General features: G+C 43.9%; 1 protein-coding gene across 1 annotated transcript in view; it reads left to right on the forward strand.

The window, feature by feature from the left end:
- Window positions 1-14095: 14095 nt before the first annotated feature.
- The window catches only part of bnc2 (basonuclin 2), a 97598-nt gene continuing 93732 nt past the window's right edge, over window positions 14096-17961 (forward strand). Inside the window, exon 1 of the mRNA XM_056408781.1 lies at window positions 14096-14255. Coding sequence (XP_056264756.1) covers window positions 14151-14255 — 105 coding nt within the window. The 5' untranslated portion in view covers window positions 14096-14150. The remainder of the gene's footprint in view (window positions 14256-17961) is intronic.

Below are 17961 nucleotides of genomic sequence, written 5' to 3' on the forward strand. Positions count from 1 at the left end.
ATTCATCATTCATCCCGCTCCCCCTTCTCTCTCTCTCTACCTGTCTTTTAATCTTTTTCTCCCTCTTCACACCACCGCCCTTACTCACCTTTTAATCATCTTTACCTTGTTGTGTGCGTTTGTGTGCCCGTGTGAGTGTTAGCACCAGAGGGTGGCGTATTGTAAGACAGCTGTAGGAAAAGCACAAGGAAGCCAAATTAAGTTTGGCCTTAATTTGACTACCGCGAGCATGCCAGACTAAATCCTGGATGAACAACACTCTCCTGATCACTCTCATCCTCCACACGCATCCGCTCTCCAACCTCTGCAGACCCGAGGTGCCACTTGCGCTGAAAGTAGTGCACCTGACTTGATTTATTCTCAGAGGGAACACACTTACACTCGTCATGACCGGATATTGGTCTCGTCTTTCCTCTGCACTTTTGTCCTTGGACCACACTCACTCACAAACTTCCCCCTCAAAGTTCATTGGTTCATCAGCCAGGGGGTCCAGCATCCTAAAAGATGGCGGTGGCAACATTTTGGCAGTGGCAGCTCATAACTGGATTGCTGTAATTATTCATTGAGAGAGTGATGCCTTCCAGGGGCTGAAGATTGATTAGGTTTGATATGCGACTTAGTGTAATCTGTCTTTGACCAGGGCGCCTGTCCAAATTGGCAGGAATAATAAAAAGAGAGGAAGTTCTTTTTAAAGAGAGAGGAGAAGCGAGCGAGCAAATGGAGACGAACGTGGGTGGACAAAGGGAAGAGAGAAAGATTGAGGCATATCCTGTGTCATATCTCTTGTGGCATCCATTGCCATCCACAAACCATCCGTCTGCAAACAACAACAGGAGGGCAACCATCTTGTTTACAGTTGAGCAAAGCCATTACAACCGTAAAACACAGCACTTCTTATTGTCGGCGGCACTGTGTACTTACTTCAAAGTGTTAGTTTTATAGGCACATTTGAGGTTTTCTTTTTTTTATGCCTTGCTTGTTTTGTCAGCCAGACCAACGCGATCCTCGGTTGTCTCATTTTCCGAGACTAAAGTGTGTCTTCAGTTAATCCTCCAGTGTAGGCATGGCAGAATTTAAAAGGCTCTGATTAGGCTGTTGTGTCCCACAGGTTGGCTCGATATAAACTCGTGACACACTCACGGTGCCCGTACGTACCCCCGAGACCTCTCTTTGTGTTAATTAAAGGAGTCTCAACTGCAATTAGCCGGCTTTACAATGAGCGTACCCACAGATAGACACACGCATGCACACACGTACACAGACACACACTGAAACAGATACATTCAGACTGTGAGCACATTTATAGGCCCACAAACTCTCTTTACAGTTGCTTAAGTATCACTGTGCCGGTGCATTTAGATGTTAGTTCAGACTGCCTGCGCTGTTTGCTGTTGGTCGCTGGCGACTTTGAGACAAATGATGGCATGAAGATTGAATGCTACAAAGAAAAATCTTAATTTGTCGTCTTATTATCCAAAAGACAGACAGTAAATCACATTTGTTTTTAAGAATGTTCTCACTTCAAGTAAAACATGTTTGTGTCCTTATGGGTCTGCCTCATTGTGTTGTTTTAGAAGTGCTGCTGGGAAGAAGTACACTCACCTCACTCCTTAAGGGATAGGTTTACCCAAATAACAAGGATAACATACCCTAAAACAATTCTTTGTGTACATTGTACAATGTAGAAAGTTTTGGTTTTATTTGTCCAGGGGTTTAAATATCCTTCACACTTCCAATACAATGGAGGCTATTCATTTGTTTGAGCTATTTTATACCGTACAAAATAGTTGCTTTGAACTTTTGACAGGGCTCAACACTGTGAAACTAAATGCTATTTAATTCTATCATGACATTGTTTTGACATTGTACGTTTCTGCAAACCGCAGATACATTGAATGCCAACATTTCTGAACCAAACATAAGGTTCACGTCAGCCTCTTATCACGCTTGCAGAAATTCACAATGCACAATGCCGCGTGAAACGATTGGTTCGGTTTAGGCAACACAACTACTTTGTTAAGGTAAGACAAGGTCAGCGGTTGTGTTTAAATAATAACGGAATGATTCAATTCAATTCAGTTTATTTGATACAGCCCAATATCACAAATGACGAATTTGCCTCAGCAGGAAAAACTCCCAAGAAATATAATTTTTAAAAAATTACAGGGAAAAAAGGGAAGAAACCTTCAGGAGAGCAACAGAGGATGATCCCTCTCCCCAGATGGGCAGAAGCAATAGATGCCATGTGTACAAAAAGAATCATTGTTACGTAACAATTGTAACGTAACAATTGTAACGTAACAATTGTAACGTGAATAAATAACAATGCCCGTAGTATACTTTCTTCACATAAGCATTATAACGTAAAATCATTATGTACAAGTCTAAATTCACCGTTTACTGTTGGTTTTTACTCGGGGCTTGAAGAGCGTCAACCGGCCTCCTACCTGCCCTGAGTGCTCTGTCTCGCTTTCTAAACTTGTTTTCATATCACATAACTTTCAACATAACGCTCAATATGATACTAAGTCACTTGCTCTGACCGAATATAAAAACGCATCCTTGATTTGCAGCAACGTACAAAGACATATTTATTTCCTGCCGACTGGAATGCAGTTTTCTTTTTTAAAATTTTGCAACAAACTAATGTTTAATATCCCGTGTCTTGTATCCGACGTATGTATAATGGGTCAATTACACTTGGAGAGTGAACCTGGTTTAACTGGATAGAGGAACTCAGCTGCGTAATTCTGCTGAAACCCCCCAAACAAAGAACTGAGTGGCTCCTCTCCCCGTTAGACCTACACATAGAGCCGGGGTCCATGGTGGCCAAATGGCCCATCATCCTGTCTTCTTACGTGCCAAATTAGACCAAACTGTCCCAGTGTGCTCCAGGCTTGTCTACAGGAAATCAAGGCCAGTTGGAACTTAAGTGAATGAAGCCCCACTTTGGCACATTCTATCTGGGGAGATGGTGGCGAGAGCGAGCCCCCCCCCTGGAGCTGGTCAGAGGTTTGGGAAAGGACATGCACAGGTGCGAATACCTCCTCGCTGGTGTTCACACAGGGGCACAAACTCACAGTGAATGGGTGCTGTCAACTCTGCGGCATCGCTACTTAGCCACTCCACTCCCATATTTACTTATTTATTGGGAGCGATGGCTGCGATGACAGGGCCACTCACTCTCAGAAAGCCTCCCAGGCTTCGCTCCACGACGTCCCTTCAAGCGATAGCGTAACATTTTTAAGAGCCCCGGGCCTGGTTTGATGATTTTGACGTGAATTAGCGCGTAGTCGAGTTGTCGGGTGCATTCAGGGGGCTAACTGTTCTAATGCGTTCACCCGCTTGCCTTTCGAGTGTGTTTCTGTGTGTCTCAAAGCGAAGCGAAATGTCACTTAATAATTTAGTCGTTGGTTTCGTCCCTCTTCGCCATCCATCCATCCACAGCCCTTTATGTCTTGCCTCTGGGATTGTGGTGGCCATCGCTCTGCCTCTCAGGGAGTGAGAGAACGAGCAGAGACAGGTGACAGAACCCGGTGTGGTGGTTAGTGAGGACAAAGTGAGAGCGACTGACTACGAGAGGACAGCGGCGTGAATGTAAACGCTCAGAAACGGACAAGGACTGGAAGAGCTGGAGGTGATTTTTTTGAGTGACTGAAAGATCATGAAAAAGCAGCCAATTTTTTGTAATCGACATTTTTACAATGCCGGTTCCTTACGCAGAACCTCACATCCGTTGTGTCGTGAAATCTGTCTTCTGTATTGAAGCAATACCACGCAGACACGCGAGATGGAATATACACACACCACACACACACACACACACACACACAGCTGGGTTTCTGGCCCCTGTGCTTGCCAGATGTAGACTTTTCTTTTTTCTCTCTCATCACAGTTTTCAGACTAATAGGTTCTTGTTCTCTGTGGAAGTGGTTCTATGGCAAGAGGGGGAACTCAGAGCCTGCACGCCAAACCTGTGGCTACGGTTGTAATAATCAAATAATGTAACTTGGCCACGTGTAAGAATGTGTGTTAATACACGAGAGCTTTCAACAAAGTCTCTCGATGCCAGTGGCCTCCTATATACTTTAATATGACTTGATGTTCACTTAGCCCCCCCCCCTCTTCTTTGTAATTGATACCCGATGGTGGAATAATAATCATTTCTTCATTTTTTTTTTCTCTCCTGCTTTCTGCATTCACTAAGCAGATTTTTGCCTGTGCTGTTGGATAGTGTTCAATTACAAGAAGTGTGGAGGAGGGCATTGCACTTACAACCTCTCCTTGGGCTCGTACAACCTCTCCTTGGGCTCACTGGAAAATAAGATACTATGACTTTTTAAAAAACTTTTTTCGATTTGATGCGTGCAGAAGTTATAGAATAAAAAATGCATCACATTTAAAGCGGCACTTCCTACTTCCCTCCTCTTCATACCCACAGTTGAAATAAAGATGAATGATCTTTCCTTGCAAGTGAAGTCCCAAACCCAAACTTTGTTGCGTGTTCGCTAAGTGGTTTTAATACCATGGGATGATTTGTATTACATTTGTGAGTTTTGTTTGGCAGGGGAGAGTCACAAGTGTTTGTGTGTTTGTCGTGTTGTTAGCGGTTAGGCTTCTTGTCATGTGTGTGCCATAAATAAAAGACTCCCCTGGCTAATGTAACCCACATGTTTTGGGATTTTGTGTGTGTGTTCCCACCTCCTTCTCAGCTCAGCATTTGTTTTTGATGGTACACACACACGCCTCTCAAGTTTTTGTGAGATCACTCAACTTTTAATGTTTTTTATCAAAAGCAGTCGTGTACTTCCTTGTTACTCACAAAGGATTCCCATTACTCCACTACCTCACCACTGAGCAGAGGCACAGCTGGTCACTGATGGGGAACATTTAGACACAGTCATACCCAGACATGAGTATTACACTGATACATCCCCGTTTGGTTGGATTTGGTCTCAATTATACATAAATTAGTAATTTCACATACCGTATTGGACCGAATCTAATATGACCTCGTCCATAAAACAACTCCCTTTTTTCCAACATCTGGTTTTGAAAAAAAACATCCTCTCGGGAATGTTTTCCTGAGAGTGCTCGATCTCATTCGCTTTTTTTCTTGTTAAAAAATGTAATACTTAAAAAAATGTCTAGCTGCTTAATTTATTTCAGACTGTCCTTTTGAGCTTAAATTGTGTGACACAAGTACTTCTTGGCTGCATGACAGGCGGTTTGGTCCCAAGCTTTGGAATTGATTTCCTACTTGGCGACTCAGCAAGTTACATAAGCCAACTCAAGCTTGTCTCCAAGAAATTACAGCAATACAGCAACAGCAAATATCTTTTTAAGGAGACGAAATGCCGGCCAGTTTACATTTTTTTTAATAGCACAGTGAGGAAATCTTCATGACAAAATGTTGTTATGGAAGTTATCAGGAAAATATTCACGGACAGATTTTGTTCAAATATCTGGTCTTTCAATACAATGTAAGCTTGTAGTGACTAGTGCATAAATATTTTGTTTTATGTTTAAGCACTATAAGTACTTGAGTGAGGTTAGGGAACGATCATGTCATGGTTAAATACAGAAAAGTGTGCAGAAACTTAACATTAAACCCACATCAAAGTATGTTAAACCTAAGCCAGAGCCAGGATTCAGACTGCTCTTTTTGTAATATATGAATGTAATTTTTAAGCTAGAGGTTTGTCCATCAGAAACTCCTGTAGCTTAATGCAGGCCACATAAACACTTTAGGGTTGACTAACTCTAAAAGACACAGTAAGGATCAGAAGAAAACCTATTAACCAAGCAACATCGAAGCTACAAACAACCCATAATGCAGCACTCTCTGTCCTCGAATATAATACAACCCTCACATTATCAAATGTAATTTCCACCAAAAAAAGTCTGCTCTTTGAGCCACCATGGTCAATTTTCCTGGTGTTGTATTTCCTGTCAGTATTTTGCCCCACCACAACACAAAAAAACAGCAATCCTCAAGCCAACAGTTCTGGAGGTCACCATAACAACCACTGACATTACACTCGTCCTTTCATGCGGGCCTTAGCAGGAGGAGAAAGTGTTTCGGTGAGTGTCAAAGAGAGCAGAAAGCTAAAAGAAGTAAAGATCTATTAGTACGGTCTTAAGGGAGGAAGGAGGGGTGTGGGGGATCGGAGGGCCGTGAGACACGAAGAGTAAAAACAGAATAATGAGAGATGGAGGGATGGGAAGTTAGCAAAGAGAGGAGGAGGACTTTGTCAAACTCTCTGCGGCTGAGTTTGGTGAAGATGGGGTTGGTGGTGGGCGGGGGGGGCTTTACAACGGGGGCGCTGGCAGGGTTGCCACAGCAGCGTTCCGGATGGGCAGGCGGTCTCCTCTCAGGGGGTGAGGGGGGACGTGGGGCTGTCAGGGAGCCTGGCAGGTAGAGACACTACGCCCTGTGACTGGGGGGAGCACGGGTCAGTGAGAGAGGACAGGAGCGAGGGGATGGAGGCAGCGGAGGGGTGAGGTGGAGGCCTGTCTGATGAGGTGAGGCGAGAGAGAGCGTAGAAGGGGAGGGAGACATGAGGGAAGTAAATGAGGGTGGAAGAGCAGGAGAACTGGAGATGATTAGAAGTTAATTATTCAAGTGCGAGTATGGATGAATATGGAGTTAGAGGAGGAAATAAGAGGGAGAAAAAGCAAAAGACGAGTGGTGGAACTGAACCGCTTCTTTCACGTCTTCCTATTCTCACACAATATCCCTCCAGCTCCAGGCTCAAACACTTTATAACCCTTTCCCTGATGCTCCACACCTTTACTGGGGTTTCACACGGTAACTTTGAACCAGGGAGAGCAGAAAATGAAGAGTAGCGAGCGAGGACTCTACAGACTGAAGCAGAATGTAAACAATGCCAATATTAATTTCCTCTTCTCCGAAATGTTCTGTCATGTTTAGAATCTTCCTCCCAAGTCCTGGTGGGATCTGGAATCAAGTTACAGAACTCCAGAAATTCCGAGATGCGGAAATGAACTTTAACTTCATTCTACTGTGCCGTAAAATTGTCTCCATCATCATGCCCACCTCCTATTGATGTCAGAATCCCACTGTGGGGTCAGTGTATTTGGGTCAAAGTTACATTTGGTCAAACTTTAGCTGTCAAATCAGGATTCCATAGTGAAGAGGTCTTAAAAGTTTTGATGAGTAAAGGTCAGTTTGTTGGATTGACTGGCAATACGCAAAAATAATGTCAAAAATATCTTCGGAGATGTCTATAATTAGCTTCGTACTGTAAATTCTGCCAGATAATTAAATCACAAAGTCCGTTTTTTTACATAGTGGACATCATTTTTTAAGCAACTATTCAAAGTATTGACTATTTCCCGTTTCAGATTTTTTTGCTGGCCAAATATTTTCCTACTAGTAAATTAGATGTCTATGGGCTTTAGACTGGGGGCGGACACGACCTTGGGCTCTGGGTTCTTTTGTGATGTGATCTTTAATGATTGTCTGACATTTTATAAAAGAAACGATTGTACCACTAATTGAGAAAATATTCAGTTGCAGCCCGATTCATTTCTCTAGAAGATCCACGTGAAATTTTTTACAGTACATGTTATATTTGGAGTAACGGAGAGCCTGTGTGTGTGTGTGTGTGTGTGTGTTTCTAGTGTAGTGAGGTGAAAATGAAGTGCATAAAGGTAAAGTAAGGGAGGCCGACACGATTTGCTGTAATTTGTGTGAAGAGCAATGCTCTGGTCAGCTCGGTGCCTGCAGGGTCAGAGGTGCTGATGTGTACTAGACGTGTGTGTGTGTGTGTGTTCGCGTGTGTGTGTGTGCATGGCTAGACTAGTCTGTGTTTAAAAAAAACAACCTGTACATTTGTCTCCTAACCTCCATGAGAGGTGTCTTCACCTCTTGCCAGAAACAGACCCATCATGCGGAGCACTTCATACACAACATGTGTCATTAGGTCATGAATTGCAAAATATGCATAAGCAGATTGTGCTCTCAGACATTAACCTTCATGACTACAGAGACAGTGCAACATGTGTAAATAACTCCTAAGACTTGAGGAAAAAGCAAATGCCGCTGTCTTTTTTTTGTGCCCTTCTTGTTTTCTCACAAAGGTGCACTTATTAGTGGAGGCCAGATTGCGGTGATCAGTGACACAGACCATCATGTGGCTCTCTATCGTTTCCTCTAAGACCTTTCGGTGCCCCCCGACTGTCTCTCTGCGTCTCTCTCTCTGCTGTTATCACAAGTGGAGGGCTGTTCATGTCCGTGTCATATGATGTCTTGTGGCCCTTCAGTGGAGGCAGAACAGTGACAGTTCTATCCCAGTGCCATCTGATCGACACGCCATTCCTTGTCACATGCAGACTGTGAACTCTGGATGTTCCTTTTGGCGCAGCAACCCAAAGTGAACCAGTGTTCTCTCGCTGCATTCGGGACGCATCCTCCCCAGCAGAGAGAAACTCACTCAACCTTTTTATACTGGCCTTAATCATTTGTTTTTCTGTGGCACATAATCACCATCACTGCACACATTATGTTCCACTCTCTTCTCTCTCTGCGTCTGTCCTCAATTTGACATGTTTTAGGGTCTAAAAGGCCAATTTTCACTTGGATCTAGCTCAGGTGTGATTTCATTCCATGAAAAAAATTACTCCCACCTCCTGTTAAAAACATAAGAAACAGAAAGATAACACAGAAGTCAAGCATTTTAATTATGACTTGTTGATGATTTTTGCATCTGTTTTGTACTCGCTGTTGTTCGCTTGAATGGATTTTCTCACTTTACATAGAAAATGAAAAGTACAATACTTTACCTCTTGAGAACATTCTAACAACTCAGAGTGGTCGCACCTAATTTCTGGGCTATTGGACCCATTAGATGTAAAAGTTTAGGAAATAAACAGGCAGTGCTAAGAGGTTTGATGGGTAGAATAATGTGGGCTAAGTGACGGATGGCGCCTTCTGAAACACACTTGTAGCTCACAGGAAAAGAAGTGCAACATCTTTTTCTTGTATAACTTGTATGCATAAAGAAATACGTCACCCACAAAATGAGCACTTGCTTATCATATACTCGCCTTGTATTCTTGAAGAAAACCTTTTTTTTTTCTTCCTTTTTTTTCTTGCTGCCAGCACGAAAGGAAACAATAATTGAGGAAGGATTTACTCATGAAATCCTATATGTTTTATCTCCTCGAATGCGAGGTCAAGCTTAATTTTTACTCCATTCTTTCACAAACAAATATAGTGGGTGCCACTTCAGAGGATCTCTTGAGATTATTTTAGTAAAAATAATTTTAAAAAAACTAAACATTGACATTTCTTTTAAAAATGTGTGAAATTTCAAGTCGTCATTCAGTGCAGAAATGATTATTCAACATACTTTTCGAGTACCGTGCACCTGGATCATGCTGCATGTTTGCTGAGCAGTACACTGCACAGGTCTTATTGTAACGATTGGCTGATCTTTTTTTTATGTCTTGTACATATTTGGCCGAATGTGTAATGCGTATGTATTTAACAGAATCTAATCAAATGAGCGGACTCATAGCTATCTCTTTTCACATATCTGCTCTCTACAGAGCCATGGTGTCGTGGAATATGCCTACTATGAACTATTCATACACTCTGTCATATTCATTGAATGTATTTTAACTCTAAATCTGTCCTTCTGTACACATTACATCTATTGCATCTGTCCATCCTGGAGAGGGATCCTCCTCTGTTGCTCTCCTGCAGGTTTCTTCCCTTTTTTTCCCCCTGAAGGGTTATTTGGGAGTTTTTCCTGATCCGATGTGAGGTTTTGGGGCAGGGATGTCTATGTGTACAGATTGTAAAGCACTCCGAGACAAATTTGTAATTTGTGAAATTGGGCTATACAAATAAACTGAATTGAATTGAATTGTCTCACAGACACCATCATTTTCTGGATTGGGGTAATTTATACATTTAGGTGACATATTCCTTTCAATTCTGACTGTGCATTTTGGCTTTGCTCTGCAACTCTTCAATCTCGACAATCCCCTTTCTGACTGCTTGGATTGTGCCCCAGACTGAAGTCGCCGGGGAATAAGGATGCAATGGCGGAGCTTTAACCTCGTGCACACACTTGTATTGATCCATACAAGCCTCAGTGACTATTGCTACAGAGCGGACTGCCCTCTGTCATACAGGGCTCCCTCCTGTTCTGGTCACAGGCAGCACATCACACCATCACACACCAGTATCCAACCCACACCCGTCTGCCTTTGGGGCTAACAAACTGCCACCAACCCTGACCTCCCCTCTAACACCCCCCCCCCCCCCCACACACACACACATGCACACCTTTTTCCTTTCGCTCTTGCTCTACCTCACTTTTCCTCTAATGAGTTGCAACACTGATAACGAGCCTGATGATCTTCCATTGATTCGGCTATCACTTGCTTGTCTGGTAATTGATCCGTAGCTGAGCCTCTAGTTAATTATATGGGCTTCGACATGGACCCCTGCCCCGGGGGGAATTCTCAAGTCCTGCGCAATAATAGTTTTAATAAAGGAGGCTGCGAATCTCCTGCATCCATTTTTTTTTTCTACCCCCATTCTTGCTTCCTAGAATTTCTTTTTATCTTTCTATTTCCTTCTTCCTCTCTGTTTCCCCGTTAACATTTCTCCATCTCCGTTATTTTCACTTCTGTGTCTCTTTCTCGTTTCCTCTGTCATCACGGCCATTACCATCAGCAGAGGCAAGGGGGGGGGGGGGGGAGAAAAAGAGGCAGCCTGAGCAATATTGGCAGAGTCCATTCCTCCCTCCCACAAATAACAGCCATTAACCAGCCGGGTCAGAAGCTGAGCCACCAGCTTGACTTGAAACACTGAGTGCCACTCGAAGAAACCCACAGACTCGCACATTTACAGGCGAGAGGGAGGGAGGTAGCGAGAGAGAGAGAGAGAGAGAGAGGGGAGGAAGCAGGAGCTGGAAAACAAAAAGGAACCTCAGCCGCTAAATTGTCCCTTAATATAATTAGTCTAAGCCTCACGCGTTACCTTTTCAATAAGGTGCTAAGCACCGTGGGCCGTACATGGACAGGAGGTGACACATTACGCCTTTATGACACGGCTGATTGTGGCTTCTGAGAAGGCGCAGGCCACTATGCCAAAGATATATAGAAAGGGAGAGGGGGAGGGGGGGAGGGTAAAAGAGAGACAGCAAGGTAAGGAGACCTAGAAGTGTAGAAAAAGAGCACAGGAGACAAAAGCAAAGGACTAAGATGTCGGCATGGGGGGGAGATGTAAATTGAGCTTGAGACAAAGACCCAAAGTGGTCGGACACACGGTGTGTACTTTTCTCTCAGAAATCCCTTGAACATCACAGCACCGGTGTGATAATCTCAGCAAAGGTTAACAGTATACTGCCATTAGTACATCGTACAAAAGGCTTTTAACAGAAAAACCAAGCACCTGTCTGCAGCAATTTACCACAAAATGTGAAGTGACTTAATTTATCAGAATCCATTTAATGTAGAAGTTCTCTCTCTCTGTCGCTCTCTCTTTTGTTCCTCGGCAGCGGAGAGATCCCAGTGACATCTCCCACTCGCTGAGGACTGGGGCACCTGGTCTGTCATTCCTCTAATGATGGTGCTGAAGAGATGGTGGAGAGGAGGAGATGGGAGATTTCAAAGGAGGTGGTGGGGGGGGGGGGGGACTGTCTTCATTGTTTCAGACATGTCCTATGCTGTGTCAAAGGGAGCAAAGATCTCCTTCCTCTTCTTTTTTCTTTTTTAGTTGTATCCTCCTGCGTGTCTTTTTCTCAATGTCTCCCTCCCTTTACTCCTCCATCCCTCATTTTATTCCCTTACCTTTGTGGCTGTGGGGACCAATTTGGCTAAAATGGAACCTCTTCCTCATTTTTTTCTTAATTAAAATCTGAGAGCCTCCGCAGGGGGGGGGCTTCCTGTGTGTGTGTGTGTGTGTGTGTGTGTGTGTGTGTTCGTATGCATGCTGGTGGCAGATTGCCTGCGTTCCATTAGTCTTTCATTAGAGTGGGAGAAAATCAAACAAAGGCACCAGATTATTCTTTTTGCGATAAAGCAAGTCTATTGATATTTTCTTGTTTATTTCTGTTTGTTTATTTTTTTATTGCTGTCAAGCTATTTTCACCAGTTATTACAGAACCGTTCTGTTGAATACAATATTGCTTTTCCTAATTATTTAACAAAGAAACAAATACTTGATAACGTGCTTGTAATGTTGATGCTTTTTGTTCAATATAAATATAAATATATATATTAAAGTAAAAAGCTCTTTTGCTGCTAAGCGCCGTGTGTGCGTTTGTTTTTGTATGTAGGTGTGTGTGTGCGCGCGCGCGTGTGCGTGTGTGTGTGTGTGTGTGTGTGTGTGTGTGTGTGTGTGTGTGTGTGTGTGTGTGTGTGTGTGTGGCGGGATGGTCCCTCAGGGGAAGTAAGTTGCTCTGAGACGTGCCGGCCGCTCGAAGCGCAAATGGTAATAAGGCGGGGGGACAAATGCTCCCCCCACCTTCTCCTGCTCTGCGATGGCGCTTGCCCCCACCTTCCTCCCCCGAGCAGAGGAGGGGTGTGTGTGTGTGTGTGTGTGTGTGTGAGAGAGAGAGGAAGCGTGCAGCGCGATGTCACTGAGCATCTCAGAGTGGAGCGGCACAGTTGACTCAGTTGAGCCTGCACCGGCCCGACACACACACACACGCTCGCTCGCTCGCTCCCACATGCTCTCCGCTCTCGCTCTCTCGCGCACACACACACAGGCGCTCAGTCCACTTCCTCAGCGGCTGCAGCGGAGTACAGAGAGAGAGAGAGAGGAAAAGAGGAAAAGAGGAAAAGAGAGAGGACAGGCGGCACGGACATCGAGAGAGGGACACGGTCTCCAAGAGGGAGAGAGAGAAAAAGAGAAAGAGAGAGAGAGAAGCGCGAGCAGGGATAGCTGGTGGCTCACTCCCACACCTCATCTTCACTTTGCTGGGACAGGCACAGAATTGATGGTAAGAGACACTCGTGCATGTTCTGCGCTCTTCTCTTAGCTGTATGGCGCTTTTCACGGGACTTTTTTTGTCTTTAGACGATCTTTGTTTTTGTTTACTTTTGTTAATTTTTTTACATTTTCTAACACATATTTTGTGTGAAACTGCTTCACCTTTAGTTTCTGTTTAAATATAGTATACAATTTATATCCAAGCTTAATTTATGACATGAGAAAAATAATACATGAATTACACTTTTTTTTAATTTATGTTTTTTTATGTGTGCATGTGTTTAGTGCTGATGGCAGCTCCCAGGTTCTTGAACTTTTTTCTCCCCTATTCTTTAGAAATGTCTTTAATAGTAGAGGTATTACAGGCGTGCATGTAGGGCAATGTGTTCGAGTGTGTGTTTGCATGTAGGTGTTTGTGTAGAGTCCATGTCCACGACCAGTGACTGACAGATGGATTAAAGCAAAATCTAAGGCCACGGGAAACATCTAATTCCCATACCCCCCCATCTTTTATTTTATTTTACTCCATTCATGCTCTCCCTCTCATCAGCCCCCCTCCTCACCTCCATCCTTCTCCTCATCCCCATCCTTCCTCACCTCCAGTTCTCCGCTCATCTTGCCCTGTCCAAGACGAGGCCCCCCGAGGAAATTCAGTGCGAGCCCTTTTTTCTTTCTCTCTTCTTGAGAATTAACTCCACACACACTCCTCTGCCATCAGAGCTGCCAAGAAACCTCACACACACATGTACTCCCTCAACTCTCCTCTCACTGTTATCCTTCTGGTGAAGCAGGACAGAGAGAGACCACAAAAAAAAAAGAGAAGAAAAACACAACCCCAAAGAACCCACCTTCACTGACTTTTTTTCTTCTTCTTCTTCTCTCCTCCTTCACACACCCTTCCCACCGTCTCTGTCTCTCCCTCTCTCGGTCTAAGTCCAAGGAGGCAGAGTTGGATGTGAGAGGGAGCGAGTGCGACGACACCGTCCCACAAGAGCCCTGCACAGACCCGGATCCGCCCGGGCCATCTCCAGCTAAGGCTAACGGACCCACCGCCACCGCCACCGCTGGCGTTTCCATGAGCAACCCCTCCAGTAGCCACAGTAGCAGCAGAAGAAGTGGTCTGGGTGGCATTAGCATCGTTAGCAGCAGCGCTGAGGGAGCAGGCGAAAGCTCCATGCAGTTCAGCACCAGACCGCCTAGTGCTGAGCAGCCGGGCTTCATGGGGACATGGCAGCAGCAGAGCACTGACAGCAACCTCCTCTACAGAATGTCCCAGCAGGTACGTCAGCTCCGCCTCACCCCTTCATCCTCTCCCCTCCCGGCCTCCTCTCCTCTTCACTCGCTCCACATGTGCAGCCGAGGACTACACTTTTATGTTTCTCATCTGGGTTTATGTTCAGACGTCGGCTGTTGTGATTCTTACTTGGTCAAGAGCATGTTTGTTTGTCTGTCAGTGTGTGTGTGTGTGTGTGTGTGATCTGTAGGTGGTAATGGTGAGAGAGGGGGGGGGGGGGGGTGTGGGCAATGTTTTGTCATTTAATATTTAAAAATAAGAATCCTTACATGTAATTGCAACTTTTTCACACTTTTGGAACACATCAGGTTTGATGTTGTGTGTCTTGTCTTAATGTTATTGTTCCACACGCAGTGTTTTCATTCATCTAAGTTGGCTGTGTGTGTGTGTGTTGTTTGTCTAGTTTTTTATTTGAGTCATTTTCTGCCCCATGAAAAAAATGAAAAAATCCATATTTTGTGGATTTGTAAAAACACACATTTTAATGCAAAATGTGCATAATATCAGATAGGCCGAATTCATTTATTTCAGCATTTGATGGATTATCGCATGTCCGGATTTGTTACATACATGCTTAAGTCTCCGTAATTGGTCTATGAGCGGTGTGGAGTTTTAAAGCAAGCAATAGCAGTGTTTTGGTAACCCCAGTGCCGATAAAGACCCGGGAAGGGGTACCCCTCCGGGACCGGATAATTGACTTCATGTGGCCGAGGCAGGAAGCCCCTCGCGCGGCTACAGAACAGCAGAGGAGCCGCGAATGAAAACAGGCTCGTCTGGAAAAGTAATGATGATAACAGATCGCCTTCACCGAGGGAAAGTCCACAATTCCTCCCGACATTTCTCGCCTGTTATCGTGGATGTTACACTGAATTTCTCTCTTGTTTATTTGATTTTTGAAAAATATTTTTTAGCAGCCCTCGTAAGTTATTTTTAAGGGACGGGGAGGGGGGATTTTGTGGTTTCGTATTAGGATAAATGTCAGGTAAGGAGAGGGGAAGAGGAGTTTGCGTAAGCGTGTGTGTGTGTGTGTATATGTGTGTGCGTGCGCGTGAGTGTGTGTGCGTCCGTTCTTGCGCACGTGTGTGAGGGGGAGACATAGATCGAGGACGGTTGTTAGGTCGCAGTTAATCATAGCGGGACCTGCAGGCTCTCCGTACCATACACATGCTGTTACGCAGCCAGACCACAGCGGCTCTTGCGCAACAGCCGCGGCTCTCGGTTTTAAAATATGAGAAACTTATTCTGTCACTTTGAAGATAAATATAGTTGTTGTTGTTGTTGTTTTTTATCCCAGAGGTGTAATCATGAAGGTGAAACAGCTGTGTTGATATTAACATATCCCCATATGTAAGTTATCAAATATCACATTTCTGAAAGCACCTTGTCCCGATATTGTTGTGTTGTTCTTATTGACGCTTTTCTGCCTTTCACTCATCTTAATATATCAAACAAAACATGTATTTCAATGAATAGCATCCCTGCTCTTTTCATTCAAATCGCAATTTTCTTCTTCATAAATCCCCGTCCTTACACTCTCCTGAAGAAACGACCCCACTACGTATTGCTAGGTGAAGTGAGAGAGGGCTCCTCCTCTCTCGCGCGTTCCCGGTGTGAAGCAGGTGGATGGGCCCCTGCGCTCATCATCTGCTGGGACCCCATGTTTGCATCCCATATCTTTTTTTACAAATGCGCACCGTTGTCTCAATATAATCAGCCGAGGGACTCGCTGTTATTTATCCTTCCTCGCACCACTTAGAAGACATCTTCCCATGTTTAGTAGGCATGACATAAATTCTCCGAAGGAAGCCCGTTCCTTGACAGACTCGCCTTCTTGGAATCTAACCGATAATGACTTTGTGTTTGCCGAGGTTGGCGCACCCTGGGGTTTTGGAGGAGAGAAATGCGGTATGGGCTTGCGTTTCTAAATCTCCACTCTCTCCCTTAAAGATCAACCAGGTGACACGAGGGATGCGCTATTTTATCGTTGTTATAGGCCAAATTATATTTCTACCGGATCGATGGAGACGCGAAACAGCTGCGCGCGGTGCGTTGAAGCCGCTGCACGTGGAGACAGGCAGGGCATCACCAAGCACACACGTTTGGCAATACTTCGGACGTTTATCGTAAAAAACACACACACACACACACGCGCGCGCGCACACACGCACGCACGCACACACACAAGACCTTCGGACATTTAAAATTTAATGCAGGTATTTTCGTTCCACGATTGAAATCAGGCCATGCTTTACAGCAGGTGTCTGAACTTATCGGTGCATAAAACCTCAGTGACAGCAAAAGTCTCTTCGTTTTATAACTCAATCAATCAACAACAACAACAACTAAAAAAGCAGCACCTGTCTTCCCCAGCGTAAAGAAAAAATAAAACAAAAATAGATGTCAATTCGAGAACGAATTTCATCTAATAATTTATTGATTTATTTTTATGATTGATTCCTGAATTCAAGACAAGTTCTTGTATTTTAAACGAAAGTCCTGATTTCGAACTATTTCAGATTTAATAAATTCATGTATTTCCATATTCACGTTTTTAAGACTATGCCCCCCCCCCCCCGAATGTTTTCCTAGAGGGGATACTGTTACAAATTAAAAATAAAGGTGCATACAATGTTTTTTTATGATGTTTTATTTAGTTAAGATCTCATATTGATAATCTATCAACATGCAATCGCATTTTATTATTGCGGGTTTTTCTAAACTAACGAAATTAAACAACCGTCGCGATTATGACACAACTGCAAGCCAATAATTTACACCTTTCACAAGAGGCCTTAGTAGGCTTTAAATCTTTTTTTCCTAAAACACATAGCAGCAGATTCTCAACCTTCATAATCCACGTGAGTGTCAACAGGAAACAACACGAACTGCATGCAATTTAAATGCAATCAATTAAATGGATTTGATAAATACTGCCTGTTTTCGCAGCTTCCTAATGCTCAGAAATCGGTGCACATTTTACAAAACAATGCAAGAGGGAACTTTCATTATTGTTTTTAAAGAGGAAAAAAAAAAGGTCAAACATTAATTAGGAGTTGAATAATTTCCCAGGCATTACGGAGTGATAATATTTTGAGCCTTAATTGACCCGCTTGCTGTACATGGGTGGCTATGAATATCGACCCTCGCAAGTTAAAAAGCCCGGAGTTAAGTGATGCTATACGAGCCTAATTGGTTCATCAGGGATAATTCCTCCACAATACAGCAGCCGCTTGCCGCGTCTCCTTTTACATTCATATTTTCTTCTCCGCTTCGAGTCGCAGGAACGAAGGAGCAACACAAGGATTAAAACAAAAAGCTCGTCAAAAGAAGTGCCTTAAACTCCACCTGAGGATCTGGTTGTTGCCACTCAGGCTCACAGATGAGAGGGGGGGGGGGGGGAGGAGTACACAAATAATTTACTCCAGCTCAGCTAAAAAACATTTCTGAAATCGCCTTTTCCTCTCCACTGTGCTGGAGCGCGGCTTCCTTTGATGTGCGACAGGTCGACGATGGGCCGAGACCAGCGAGAGGTGCAGCGGCATGACAGCTCTCATATCAATACCAGGGTTTACAATGTGGACATATTCATGAGACATAAAGGCAGAATTTGACATGATAATAATATTAAGAATATAAATTAATAATAATAATAATAATACACGTTTTCTTATATTTGTTTATTTTATGTTTT

Source organism: Pseudoliparis swirei, chromosome 24 (assembly GCF_029220125.1).
Source record: "Pseudoliparis swirei isolate HS2019 ecotype Mariana Trench chromosome 24, NWPU_hadal_v1, whole genome shotgun sequence".
Classification (NCBI taxonomy): domain Eukaryota; kingdom Metazoa; phylum Chordata; class Actinopteri; order Perciformes; family Liparidae; genus Pseudoliparis; species Pseudoliparis swirei.